Below are 15,083 nucleotides of genomic sequence, written 5' to 3' on the forward strand. Positions count from 1 at the left end.
TAAATTCAAAAAATGTGGAAAGTGCCTGGGTGTTAAACAATCTGTAAGAGTGCTACAGAGGTTTAAGGTTATAATTTTCTCAGGGTTGGAAGGCCAAGGATGGGCTCAATATTTTATAATTTTATAATTGAATTACAGAATCAGGTTAAACAAACAAAAAAAAAAGACTGAAGGAAGAAACTCTCACAGGGCACTGAATTACAAAATAATATTCTACAAAGTATGTAACCATTCCCGTTTCCAGCAAACACTATTCTCACATGCTGCTGTAAAGGAGGGCATGCTGAAGGAAGGGTTCTTAACCTGGGGTCCATAAGCCTGTTTTTCATACAGCTGTACATGTTCAAGGGGAGGAGTTCACAGTTTTCATATTCTCAAAAGGTTTTGAAATGCCCAGAACATTAAATATCACACACTAGAGAATTTTCTGCTTGCAAATGTAGGCAAGGCAGGGAAGGGAAGAAATGAGGAAACAGTGTTTACAGCTGTGGCACTGATGCTCTTTGAGCAGGCTCTGGAGACACAGCAGCTGCCAAAGCTCAGCCTGTGGAGCCAGGAACCCTCAGTAAGTTCAGGCAGTCTGGCCAGCATTACCCACCCTCCCAGAGCTATTTGGGAGGATGCTTTCTATAGTGCAAAAGCAACTGATTCTTGCTTTGAGTGGTTTTGCCCCAGAAGGACTAGAAAAAAATCCCAAGAAACTTGCCCATGAGGAAGAAAATGCTTCCAATGCTTTCCAGAGATGAGTTGACACAAGGCCACTGTGGCCCCAGGTCCAACACTGGAAGGACTCAACCCATGGAGTGCTGGGGAATGAAGAGGTCCCTGTATGCCCCAGGGCCAGAATGTGGCCATGTCTCACTGCCAGTGGTCAGTGTTATTCCTCCTTCATTTTCCAAAGGACTCAAAGACAACCTCCTGGCCTTGTCCTGTCAAAGAAGGTCTCTGTTCAGTGAGAAGTAGGCACAAAGAAGGATGTTTCTGGCAGGAAGGTGTTCAGGCAAATTTGATGGCTCTTCTGCTTGTCATACAACCTGCCAGGAATGACAAGGGTTCATATGAAACAACAGCCCATCACAGATGGTGCCTTTCATGTCTCTCAGAAAAGTAGGGGAATCCCAGGCTGGGGATAGAAGAGGAACACGGTGTAACTGGCCAGCAATAGTACAGCAATTCTATCGGTAAAACTAACCCAAGGAAAATAGGATCAGGGTCTTAAACATGTGCTGCTTCTCCTCAACACAGCAATACCTGATTCCAAACTTTTTCATCATTTGCTTGTTTTAAACGATTCCATATTTTAAGATGATCATCTCATTTCTTAGGAGGGTAGCCACTGCTGTTCCTGCATGGAGGAATGTCATTTTTACTGCGAAGATGGACAGTAGGAGACAAGAAAGACTGATGGTCACATGACACTGCTGCAGCTTTGCACCCTTCATGAAGCAAAGCATGAAAGTGGGCACTCACTTAGCTGTGAAGCATATAAAGTCCCCCAGCGATGTCTTGTCAAGAAAATGATCAGAATAAATGACTCAATCTGTTCAGATGTAACCAACTCTAGGAGACGTCTTCAAAATTGCACATATTTAAAAACTGACCTGGAAACATATTTGGCACAGTAAGGAGCCTAACAATTTCCAAATGTGCTTTCTCTGTCACTCCCAATAAAATTCAAGGTACTCTGTTTATCTTGACAAATATGTCCTGGGACATGGACACAATGATTATTTGTGTACCTGAAAAGTATTTCTAGAAGGTTTGGTGTGGAAAACTCAAACCTTGTAAGTAAAACAAAGTCTAAGTGATATTGGTGCCCCAGCATTTTCTTTTCCAAACTAAAATGTTAATATTTAACTACTTTAGTTAATATTCATCTGGGTTCATAAGCAGCTATTATTATTATTTCTTTGTGAAGAGTGAAGTCATATACTAACAACCATGAGACGTCATTTTAAAAATTTTATTTATTTTTTTTGAGACAGAGTTGTGCTATGTAGTTCAGGCTGGCCTTGAACTCAGTAGATAGCGCAGGCTGTCCTCAAATTCAAGGTGATACTCCTGCTTCAGCCTCCCAAATGCTGGGATTACAAGCATCTACCACCACATCCAGCTGAGATTTAATTCTTTTTATTTTTTCTTTTCAATACAATTGTTATCAAATCACAAAGACCACAGTGCTTTTTATGTTGATTTACCTTAAATGAACTGTGCACCAGTGTTTCATCCAAATCAATGACCACACATTTCTTTCCATAGTCAAGCACCGTCACCTCTGGAAGGAGGTATTTAGCTGGTGACTAAAGAGGGGAAAAAATATTATTACTTCTATGTAAGAGACAAACCAATTCCCTTATCATTGTATTATATTATGTTAATGAGGGTGCAAAAGCAAACATTTAAATAACTGATAAAGCGTATCATATAATTTTTGTTAAGAACAACAGTAATATCTAGCTGGCAAATGAAGTTTTACCAAACCATTAGAGGAGATTTACTGCTGTGAACATTTTGTACCAGACAAAACTGAATTTCAGTATTGACTCTGGTATTCTTGGTCATAAACCTGGATAATAACACCTATCATGAAAAGTTGTTATAATGGCAGTAAACACTCAGCATTGAGCCTGGTACATACAGAGTGTCAGTTTTTATTATTAAATAGGACTATACAAGAATAAGTGTTTAATAGCTACTCTGACTATGTAGGCTCATTTCCTGGGGTCATATTTTATCTAAAATTTACTGTGGCATGTAAATATATTTTAGAGCCATGTATTTATTTTCTTCATAATTGGCATTTTCAAACATTTGTAGAGAAACTATAGCCCCACCAACAAAATCCAACCCAAAAGTTACCTTCAAGCCAAGAAAACAGAATTAAAACTGGTTGAAGTACAGTGCTGGCCTTGTGCCTGCCCTATTGTGATCTAATACTAAATGAATGGACATTTTTACTCTCTGGATTCTGGTTCTCTGAAGGTTAAATTTTAATCCACATACTGTGTATTAACCAGAGAATCCAATTATGTTTTTGGAGTAATTGCCTCTGATTTTGTGATAGAAAAGCCATAAAGATTTAATAAAATGCTATGCTTTTTCAGCCAGCCCCATTCAGTTTTAGAGTATTTATTTCTATGGGCTTTGCCTCGTTCCAGAAATGATTTGAAGTATTTAAGTTTATTCTGTGACATATTGAGTGTTAACAGTTAATTTTCTATCCAGGAAGGTCAAACTCTGTTTAATATTTGACACAAAACAAAACACAGAAAATGTCTCTGGCCACTAAAGAATAGACAATTTAGTTTATCAAGTGAAACAAGACAAACATTAAATCAAAAAGTATTCTTCAAGTGTCAGGTTCCTCTTTTTATTTATTTTTTTCTTTAAACTGAATACTAGTCAATGATCAAAGGTTAATTTTGGACTTTAGCTTGTTCAATAGTGAATTTAAACAGGCAGTAGACAGGTTAGGCAAATTTGCAAGAGCAATGGGCAGAGAGGGGCTGTCCAGGAAGAGGCTACATGTGAGGCACAACACTCAAACTCTAGAGGGTCTTTCGCTAGAAAGAGTGTGTGCTTCATTCTTTTCTAACATTATCCAGAAGAGAAAACCCTAAAGGCCTCCAACTCCCTAATGCTAACTAAAGCCAAGCAGTCCTCCCTGACCTTGTAGGCACTGGCAAGGGAGGTGGCATGTGCCTTGGAGACTAGAACACAATATGGAGACCCAGAAAAGAGTCTCTCCTTCATTAATAATTAGTGAATCATTAATAACTAGCAAAGAAGTTTTATATCAAAAGTATTTAAAAAGGCAGGGGTAATCAGCTCTATAAATGAATATAACAGAGACTGGGGCTATTTCTGTTCTTCAGGCCAAAGCAGAAGGCATATATGTGACCAGAATAAATTTTTAAAGTTTTATTAAACAATTATGTAAGAAAAACAGTTTTTCATGGTGAATAATATAGACAGCCAAGAGAAAAACACAATTATTTCCTTCTCTATGTCCTTTCTTTTTAGTCTAGTTATACCTATCCAATTCTCTCCCTTTGTTTATGTACTACTGAAACATTTTAATTTAGGAATTTAATTGCCAGCCTAGAAATTTTATCCCCACAGCATAACTGAAAACATCAAAAACCTGCCAAAAGTGGCTCAATTATTTTTCAAGCCCTAGAATAAAAATTACTTTCTTAGCATATTTAAACCACACTTTACATTCTTTTATTTAAAAGGAAAAAAATATTTTTATGTACTATTGAAGAGAAGGCAGACTGGGAAGGGTAAGAATTCTACTAGGCAATTTACTGATTTTGTATTTGTGCTACAGAGAACAGGACCAAGCTGGAGGGCAATGGGCAAGGAATAGTCTATTAATTCTCTATCCATTTCTCAAATGCACACACCTTCTCTGACAGCCTGGCTTTAGATTAATGCAAATTAGTCTAAGTGGCAAAAATTCTGTTAGACAGCCATGTCTTGGGAAACATAAGGATGATATAAAATTGCAAATAGTGCCTTATTATTTTAGTTGATCTAATCTGGTGAAGCTTGAATCATTAATTCAAAGATGTACTCAACCAAATTTTCTCTGAGTCTACCATTAAAGCTCAAGTACAAGAGAAACATTATTATGATCTAGACGGGTCTTTTAAAAATGTAAAGTCACTTGCTCCAATGCACACAGGGAACATTATAGGAAGTATGTGAGCAGAAATCTATGGCAGGTGAGGGGAGAAAGGACCATGGCTTGCTGGACAGCCACCTCACGCCTTCCATCAACCAAATTCCCAGATCAAAGATTTATACATAATGATGAAAAACAAAATCAAAATATCAGAAGAAAATATGGAATGTAGAGTGGGGAGATCTTTCTAAACATAGAATCTAAGAGCCATGAAGCATGAAATTAATATATTTGCTTACATAAAATTAAAATTTCTTTTTGCGGCCAAAGTGATTATAACCAAGGTGAAAAGATGTTATCATAAATTGGGGTGAAAGCACTAATTTAAACATTTAAAAAGATGAATCCCAGCACCTGGGAGGTTGAAGCAGGAGGAGGATTGCTGTGAGTTCAAGACCAGCCTGGGCTACATAGTAAGTTCAAGGCCAGCCTGAATTACAGAGCAGAGCAAGACTCTCAAAAAAAAAAAAAAAAAAAAGATGAACACAGTATAAAATTTCAGTGAAGAGGGCAGAAAAAAAGGTGTGGTCAATAAATTTGTTAATAGCTATTGATATTCATGAAGAAATGCAATTCAAATACCACTGCCATTGTCTTTTCTCAGAGTTAATTCACAGCCATCCAGAAAGATAAGTGCCTAATGAAAGTGTTTGCCATCCAGTATAAACCCACTGAGGAAATGGACCCTTTTTCTACACATTGAGACCCATTCTTTACTTTTGGATGGCATAGGTTAAATAAAATATTTGACAAATATTTCCAGTGAGAGAATGGGGCAATCTTGTAGGCTTTGCATGGGAATGTATTTTTAGCATAGGCTTTTGGAGGAAAATTTGGCTTTGCTGTACCAACAATGTAGAATAGATCCCTTGACCTAGAGTTTCTACAATTAGATCTGCACTTCTTTTTTTTTTTTTTTTTTTGCGGTACTCAGGATTGAACTCAGGACCTTGCGCTTGCAAGGCAGGCGGTGGCACCACTGAGCTAAATCCTTAGCCCTACAATTAGGATCTGATCATACAAAGCTATCACACAACTCCATATACACATAACAATATTTGTAAGAGCAGTATTTTGTAACAACACAGAAGTATAAATGAAGTAAATGCTGTCAATGGCATGTAAAACAACGAAGTAGATACATATGTAGTAATATTTGGAAAGACATTGAAGCTATCTTGTTAAAACCAACAAGCAATTTGAAGAATGGAAGTACAACACATTCTCATGTGTGTAAATATGCTTGTGTCTGAAATTTTTCTGGAAAGACATAATACATTAAGAGTAGTTATTCTAGTAATGAGAATAAGTTGGAGGATTTTTTTCTTCATACTTTAATATTTTAGCATTTAAGAATTAACCATAAGCTTGAATTATTTAATAAAGAGTTTAAAGATTAAACCTATACATATACAGAATAGCATGAGGGGGAGGTGAAATGAGAAGCAGAGAGGGAGGACTTTGGTTGGAGCTGATCTGGGTATCCAGAGTTCAGAGGCATCCTTCATCTTCAGGGCCTGGACAAGACATTCAAGGTGTGAATAAGGCTGGAGGACCTGGTTTGGAGGTTCAGCACCAGCAAAGATTCTGGTCTTATAATAAATATAGAACCCCAAGCTATCAAGTGCTCCCAGCACTGACCAGATCCTCCTCTGGTCCAAGGTCAGGACCACTCTGCTTATGTGACATGCAGCCTTGGCAGGTAGGTACAAATCTTTCAGGGATCTCAAGACTTGAATTCCAGGACTGAGCTGGCCCAAATGGACTCGAGTTCAGCTCTGCATGCAAAGCAGGCAGTGCAGATTATAGTATGCCCATCAGCAGGACTGCTTTTCTGCAGGTTATCATTAAGAAATGAAAGTTACTTTGGTAAGGTTCTGTGTTTTTGTAGACAGTTCAAAGATTCATATGGCCTAATCCAGTGTCTCACGTGTAGGAGGCAGCAGTTCATTAATCTAACATAAATATTATGCAATGAACCTTCTCCTTATCTACGTTATTCTGGAATTCTATTTATAGCTGGGTCTCAATCTGTAGAAAAAGGGTCCATTTCCTCAGTGGGTTTATACTGGATGGCAAACACTTTCATTAGGCACTTATCTTTCTGGATGACTGTGAATTAACTCTGAGAAAAGACAATGGCAGTGGTATGGAAGAAGAAGGGTAAGAGTAGGGGAGATATTACCTATAACCTGTTTAATGCACAGTAGCTTGGTAGAAAAAATACAGAGCCTGCCAAAAACAAATGTATACACACTTCAAGAAAAGAAAAATCGTTTTTTCAACAGTTGGTATTACCCTTATATGTGGGGACCCTAGAGGATGCCGTGTATTGTAGAAAACCCACTACATTGTTGCCCTTAGAGAAGAAATTGAAAATGCATGTGCAGCAATCTGAATGACCAAGCTTACTCAAGCAGCAGTTGGGTGTAGTAATAAATGTCTGGCAGCTAATGGCCACCACATTGAGCATCTCTTATAATTGCAGAGGCCAATTAATCTCATGATGTTTCAATAAATTTCGTATTAACATATTTATACAAGTTTTCCTTTTTCTGAGCTGTGTATACATTCTTTTTTGGGGGGCAAATTCTGTACATGAAACTGTTTTGATAGGACACACTTGAGTAAATACCAAATAGTTTCTCTTGTGCGAAAAACTAAAAGTGTAAATAAGCCTCATATGGTATAATTGATAGTGTGAAATAAGAAGAAAATGGCTAAAGGGGAAGTGGGAAGGGGAGGGGAAAGGAAATAAGGGAAAAGAAAAAATGTGAAAAAAGTAAAAAATGGAAACAAAGTCTTTGTAAATAGGAAAAGGTGAAGGGCACGAAGGGAGGGCAGGGGTATGGGGAAAAAATATGAGCCAAGACATATCATGTAAAGGTACAAGATCCCAATGATAAATGTAACTGATTGTTTGCTTTCAATATATCAATAAACTTAATGGGGGAAAAAAAAGAAACTGCTTTGTAGCGAAGTGAATGAAAGTCCTCTAGTGTGAGCCCCAATGGATGCCTCCCTGAAACCCTGGATAAGACACTTTGCACCACTTGATCCTTCTTTTTGATCAAAACCAGTTCTCCCAACACAGCTCAGTCCCAGACATGCTGACAGGATCACTACACAAGCTCAATAACCTACAAGTCAGTAAGAGTTAGTTTTGAGAAAAATAAAATTCTCAAAACTTTTTTGAGTTAGTCTCAAAAAAAGGAGGAATCTCATATAAAGGTACTACCGAACTCTATTCCTTTCAATGTAAGATTGCTGTGTCTCTTGGATGTTCAAGAGTCCTAAGAAAGAAAAATGATCAAATTTGAATTAGGCAATCCAAATCAGATAACTTTATAGACTAAAATGTCAATTTATGGACCTATTTGGAAACCTAACTCCTTTCCAAGGACATAGGACTGTCTGAAAGGTCTTGTTTGATGGACATTTCCACTGTTAGTTCCTTTGGGACTCAGTCTCCAGCTGTTGCTGGCTGCATAGCCTCAAGCTCAATAGCTCTGCTGGCTGAGCAGAGGGAAGAAAAAGTGTTATGGTTTGTATCTAAATATCCTCAAGAGCCTCATGTACTTGGGGGCAGGGGTTTTGGAAGGTGACTGGATTATAGGGGCATGGCCTAGAAGGGTTTACTTCCTTCCCTGGCTCCTCCCTTCACTCCCTCTGCTTCCTCTCCACTATGCCCCTCTGCTAGTTCTGCTCCAAAGCCAATGGACTAGGGCTTGATATGTGAGCCAAAATAAACTTTATTGCAATTGTCAGGTATTTTATTCCAGCTATGAGGAAAGTAAAAAGAAACAATGGTGACAGTGGACAGCGGATCACTAAGAACATTGGTTCAGCTTCTCTCTGAAATTACAAAGCTGAAAACAGAAGTGGGGTGGTCTAGGGAGTGCTTAGTTGAGACAGCTGCAGAAAGTTGGCTTATGGAGTGATGATGGTTCTACAAAATCAGGGAGTCTACGTAAGAGTAATTTCTCTGATGTGAGAGCTACAACCAAGCTACCGATACCATTAAACAGGTGGTGTATGGTTGGCTGGGACCTGAGTTTAATCCACGGTGACTGACACTACTGCTATGAACCATGATCTGGGAAATCTACGTAGTTCTCCCAATGTACAGAGTTGGGGCTATGATAAGGTGGGACAGGGAGGCTCCAGGTTACCTCAGCTTATTAGGACCTGGATGCTTCAGCCAGACAGAAAGGAAGGTAAGAATGGCTAGTAGATGCACTGCCTGCTGTTCCTAAGAAAGGAAACTGTCTCTGTACACAACTTCCTGCTCACAGTTTAAAGTGTAGCTTCACTTTTCTTCTTAACAGAACAGAGCTGCTAATACCACATGATAAAATTCAACATAAGCAAGAACAGTTTTTTAAAAAATCTTTTTTATATTACTAGGCCCAAAGCCACAAGATTCTATGAGTATTTCAATAAAAATGGGATATATACATACACTTGGTATGGGAATAACCTGCCTCTGGTCAGCCTGAGGAGAAAGAAAAAAAATCATTGTCAGGTTTGAGAAGAAAGAGATAATATTCTCAAAAGAGACTTCCAAGCACTCTAGCACAGCAACCATGTGATTTCCCATCCTTCCCACTTTGGAGGTGTTTAACGAGGAGGAGGAATCCAAGGTCCTCCACAGGTAGGACCCTTGGGCTTCTGCTGACTCCCATTTTCCCCTCTCCCCCAGCACAGTCTAGGCTTCTGAGGCTCAGGCTTTCTTGTTTACTAAAACAGTACCTTCTCACTCCTAGGAATGTAATCCTTCATTTACACACTGAAAATGAAACAGCATACTTTATTTACTACAATCCTTGATTCCCTCTAATAACTAGTTTGTTTCTCATTTTAAGCAAGTTTTTCCCTGAGAAGTCTGTCAGGGGAGTCAAGTTCACCTGATTACAAGGAATCCCCGGTCCTCTTCTAGGGGAGAACACTGAAGAGGGGAAATGGCAAGGTACAAGAAGTTCCCTCCCTCAGCACAGACATGGCAATGGCTGTCTCCTTTAAGGAAAACAGAACCTATATTCAGGGGAAATATTAAGAAAATTCAGGCTGCTAGGGAGCTCAGCTCCTAATTCCAGCCGATTCCTCATTTCCAAATGCCAGTCAAACTTGGCTGACAGAAACTTAATTTTTGCACCAATAAATGCTAATAAAAGAACAAATTTATTTCTACTGGGCATTTTCACTTTGTGTATTTCATCTTTTTCAGATGGCCTGAAAGGAAGATAAACTGCTTCAAACTCTGATGCTGAAGGATTAGTGAAAAAATGTGTCCACTGTTACTAGGGAGGGAGACCAGTGTGAAATCTCATGTAAAGGCCAAACTTGGTGGTTTGGTGATGGTAGCTGGTTGATTCTTGTCTGAGCTCTACTCTGACTCTAAGATCCATTTAGTATCTTTTTGTTTATCTTTGGGCTCTAGCCATTGCCTCTTCAATGTAACAGCAACTACTATTTCCTTTTGAGATGATCTTTAGAGCTCTTTTCTTTGTCAGGAGACTTGGGGCTTACCTTAAGGACTCTTAAGCTCCCTTCTGACATTAGTCAGGGCAAAGTTATGTTCTTCTCTAACATGAAGGCATAATATAATCAAGTCCAAGTTTCTAAGAACTTGTGCAGAATTTCAGAGGCTCCTAAATAATAATATTCCCACCATTTGGATCCAGAAGCAGGTCACTACCCTTGGTGGATAAGATTTTAGCCAGAAGCTCCTAAGCCTGCTGGACTACTTTAGAGTAGGGTTTGTCAAACAGCACTAGAGACATTTTAGATCAAATGACCATGTTTGGGACTGTCCCATATACTGGGAAAGGTTCAATAGCATCCTGGAACTCTACCTGCAGTAGGACACCCCTGCTAGCAATGATAAGGCACCGACAAATACAAATCTGAAGGACAAATTCATTCCCAGTTGAGAAGCACTGTTTTAGTGTGAGACTGTAGACAGTCCTCATACACAAGTGTAGTTTCAGAACCATACTTCGGATGGAAAGATGAACACATTAGTAATGATGGAGACCACAAAAGCTCATCTTCAGGGCACAACAAAACACTGACAGTGAGCAAGCATAGATGCTCTTCTACATAGATATTTGTGCTTGGAGATCACCAATGAGGTTTACATGTGCATGTGTGTGCACACATGTGTGTGCAAGGGGTACGCACGTAATTTTGTGTTCTTTCACATTGTTCTCAATTTCCATCTATCTCCTCCATAGTCTCTGCCATCTGGGTCTTCACTCCTTTTAGCCACTGCATGCTACTGGCCTGCATATCCAGGTTGTTTTGTTTTCTTGTTTTTGGTTTTTTGAGACAGGGTCTCACTATTTAGTTGAGACTGACCTGGAACTCATTATGTAGCCCAGGCTGGTCTTGAACTCACAGTGATCCTCCTGCCTCAGCCTCCCGAGTTCTGGGATTACAGGCGTGTGCCACCACGCCCAGCTCCAGGTTATAGATATGATGGTAATAATGACTGCTACCCCAGCCACTGCTACAGAAGCAGCATGAAACAGAAAAGCTTCAAGTCTTCATTTTTCAAGGGCCAAATAAATACGCCAGGTAGATGGGGCCTAGAGGTCACCTGTCTCATTCTATCCATGGTCCTCCCTATTCCTCTAGCATGCTGAGTTTAGAGAATGAAGAATGCCTGGAACCTAGCAATACAGTTGGGCTTAGGACCTGTTTGTACATGTATTGGGCCTGGGTTTTGTGTTCTATGGGTATTGGCCAAAATGAGCATAGGGGCAGAGGATCCTTCTCTGGGAATTAGCTGTTCTTCTTTGATGGGGGCTATTCCTTTGGGGTTCTGGTCTCACACACTGAACAGTCAAGTGTCATTCAAATAATGCATCCCTGCCACTTCATAAGTTAACTCACAGTTGACTTAATTCCTGAAAAAGCTTGAGTGACAAATTCATGAAAGAAGTCTATGAATGAACACTAAGTCGAAGTGAGCTCAGCTCTGCCAAAGCAAGTGCCTTTAAAGGCACTTATCCCCTGAAAGAGGTGGGTGTGTACTTAAGGAAACCTTCCAAGGGCATGATGCCATTTCTTCATGTCAATTCATCTAGGCAGATATTAAATAATGTTTACCATGATGGCAGTGGTTCTTTTCTTTTTTTTTTCTCCTCTACAGGTGTATGGTTATTTATTGATAGCAATTCCCTATGGCAACAATTTTTAAGTTCAGGGAGGAAGGACGTGAGGAAAGCACATTGTGAGAGAGATCAGGATCTCGGGTTTGAGGTACAGATCACAGTGGAATATCATCCTACATACTTCACTGATGTATCAAGGTAGAGTATGGTTGAATATCTGCCAAGGCCAATTTATCTTTCATTATTTTCTTTCCAAAACTTTCTCAGTTTTTCTTTGACATTTTTTCTTCCATATAAACTGCACTTCCCTATTCAGAAGAACAGCACATTTTTTCTTAAACCAGAGCTAGTCTATCAAAATGTTTCAATGATTCTAATCAACTTCTATAGTCTTCTGGGGTTGTCTATGTAACAAAGCAAGTCATCTGCAAATACACTAATTTTGCATCTTTTCTATATTTATACCAGTTGTTTCATTTTTTAGTTTTATCCTACTAGAACCTACCAATGATTTTCCTACATTTGCTGTTAATTTTTAGAAGACAGATTTTATCACATTTAAAGAGTTTTCTTCTTGTATCTGCTACACTGTTAATTTTATAAAGGCCTATGGGCTTACACCCCTCATATATTACACCTTTTATTGTAAAATGTTCTGCTTTGTCCTGTGTAATGCTTTTGACCTTGACTTCTGCCTGGTTTGCTAGCAACACTTCCTTCATACTAAAATTACTGCTTCTGTTTGATCTGTCTTAAACATTTTGCTCATTTTTTAATTTTCTACTTTCCTTATTCACAGTATTAAAAGTTGTGTCAAAAACTAGTTGTGTCACTTACTGTAATAGATATGAGCACTGTTTACTAAATGACTCCAGTTTTCCTTCTGTGCTCATGGTAGGATTATACTCCTATTATGCCTTTGAAGTTAGGTGTGATTTGTTCTGGCCAATAAAATAAGTTGAAACATTATGCTATTTCTGAGTGAATACTTAAAGAACTAGTATGATTTATCACATTCCCCTTTTCCTGCTGTGACAATATTGGAAGCAAAAAGGTGGGGCCTTCTGCAGTCTAGGTCCATGAATAAGTGTTGCTGTCTAATAGAGAAGCTCCTTGTAACATGTACCTATTGAGCACATAAGGGTAGCTGGCCCAAATTAAGATATACTCTAAGCGTAAAACCCACACCTGATTTCAACATATTAGTAAGATAAAAAGAACATACATTATGCCACTAATGATTTTTCTAGTAATTACATGTTGAAATAATATTTTAGATATATTGGGTTAAATTACTAAAATTAATTCACTCATATTTTAAAATATTTTAAAAATGTGGACAGCAGAAAACTTTAAGTGACATATGCAACTCACATATTTCTAGGGACAGTGCCACCGAAGGCTCAGTCAACCCATGATAAGTATAGTAAGAGGGAAAAACAAACTTGCATTATTTTTTTTTTTGAGGTTGTTACTGAAACATAACTAAGCCTCTACTGACTAGCACATCTACTTATTAATCATTCCTCTTTTCTTCTCTGTAAAAGATTTCTGATTTTGTTGAGAGCAGGAATATGCTTAACTAAATTCTTCGCTTTCAGCACCACTCACCCCCACTCCCATGCCAAACCAGGAGCCAATGTGACAAAGTTCTGACAATAAGATATAAGCACAAGTCTTGCGGGGTTTCTGTAAAAGCACTGACTTTCTACTAAAGGAACAAACATGGCTGTTGCAACCTTCTCCCTTCTTGTGAACGTAGGTCTAACGTCTGAAGCTGCATGAGAGATTACACATAAGACATGAAGAGGAATGCAAACAGACCAAGGATCAGGTGAGGTGGGAAGATCCAAACATCAAAGAACAGAAGAAGTATGGGTTTCTGATGGGAAGGAACATCAGGAATCTAAACCAACCCTAGTATCTGCCTCACTCAGGAAGCTTGTTGTTGTTGTTGTTTTGTTTGTGATACCAGGAATCAAACCTAGGACCAACTCACATATGGCTGGGCAAGTTCTTTACCATAACTCTAGTCCTTTCATTATATTGTTTATTTTGAGACAGTATCTCAAAAAGTTGCCCAGTTTTGCCTAAGGTTTCCAATTCTGTCTGTTTTCCAAGTAGCTGGGATTACCAATGTGCTCCACCACACCTGGCTATGATTCTCACTTTTTAAGTAAGGAAAACAATCCATTGTTTAAGCCACTGTCAATTTCCTTTGACTAGTAAGTAATCATTCCTACCTGTTGACTGGTATATTTTTGGAAATAGCATATAGCTGACTTGTGAAATCAATCTGATAGTCTTGGTCTTTTGTTAGCAGAATATGTTTCATTAAATGGTTTTATGCCTATTTTATTCGAGGGGGTAGGGTAGGTTGAACGCAGGGCTTTTAGACTGAGCTACATTCCCAAACCTTTTTTATTCTGAAATAGGATATTGTTAAAGTTGCTAAATTGCCTGTGCTAGGCTGGAACTTGTGATCCTTCTGCCTCAGCCTCCCAGAGTGCTGGGATCACAGGCATGTGCCAACATGCCCAGCTAGTTTTATGTCTATATTGTATGCTGTATTTAACATTGATCTGTTATTTGTTCTTTTTCCCTTTCCTTAATTTTAATGGTTTGTTCACCTTTTTCTTTCTTCTTTCTCCTATGAATTTTGAGTATCTATTTTTCAGCTGTGCTACTTGTTACAGCTTTCTATTCCTAAATCACTTTTATGGCTATACTTCCTATGGTTTTATCATGACATCAATCTCACCAAAATTTTAATTTTTGGCCCCTCTGAATGATTACATGTCTGAAAATACACTTCTTTTGCCTAAATAGGTAAAGGCTGTCTTAATCACAACATTTTTGCTTATTTTTTCTTTTTTCAGGAGCCTGTAAACATTTTTCACAGTATTCTAGCTCTTTAGGGTTGCTGATAAGAAGTCAGATACTAATATAATTGTTTTCTCTGAAAATAATTTATTCTGGTAGCTTGTAAGGTTTTCTTATTCTCACATTTCAGGATTTCAACAGTGTTTATCTAGGCATGTGCTGTATACCCGCTTCAATCCTGCTACAGACTTCATGAGTTCTTTCAATGTGCAGATTCTAGCTTTTTTCACTCAAAATTTTTTTCTTCTATTATTTTTTCTCCTTCAGCAACTTCTACTATTTGTATACTTGGTGCCTTAGATGCCTTTTTCTCCCTGCCTCACAATTTCTATCTTTGTGTTTCTGGTCTAAATGCTAAGATATTTCTTCCACTTGCTTTTCCAATATTAATT

General features: G+C 38.4%; 1 protein-coding gene across 1 annotated transcript in view; it reads right to left on the bottom strand.

The window, feature by feature from the left end:
- The window catches only part of Ctdspl (CTD small phosphatase like), a 49,895-nt gene that overhangs the window by 14,461 nt on the left and 20,351 nt on the right, over positions 1 to 15,083 (bottom strand). Inside the window, exons 5-6 of the mRNA XM_010629724.2 lie at positions 9,153 to 9,185; positions 2,199 to 2,300 (exon numbers count right to left, since the gene is read on the bottom strand). Coding sequence (XP_010628026.1) covers positions 2,199 to 2,300; positions 9,153 to 9,185 — 135 coding nt within the window. The remainder of the gene's footprint in view (positions 1 to 2,198; positions 2,301 to 9,152; positions 9,186 to 15,083) is intronic.

The sequence above is a fragment of the Fukomys damarensis genome, unplaced genomic scaffold (genome assembly GCF_012274545.1).
Source record: "Fukomys damarensis isolate Sample0158 unplaced genomic scaffold, DMR_v1.0_HiC HiC_scaffold_28, whole genome shotgun sequence".
Taxonomy (NCBI): Eukaryota; Metazoa; Chordata; class Mammalia; order Rodentia; family Bathyergidae; genus Fukomys; species Fukomys damarensis.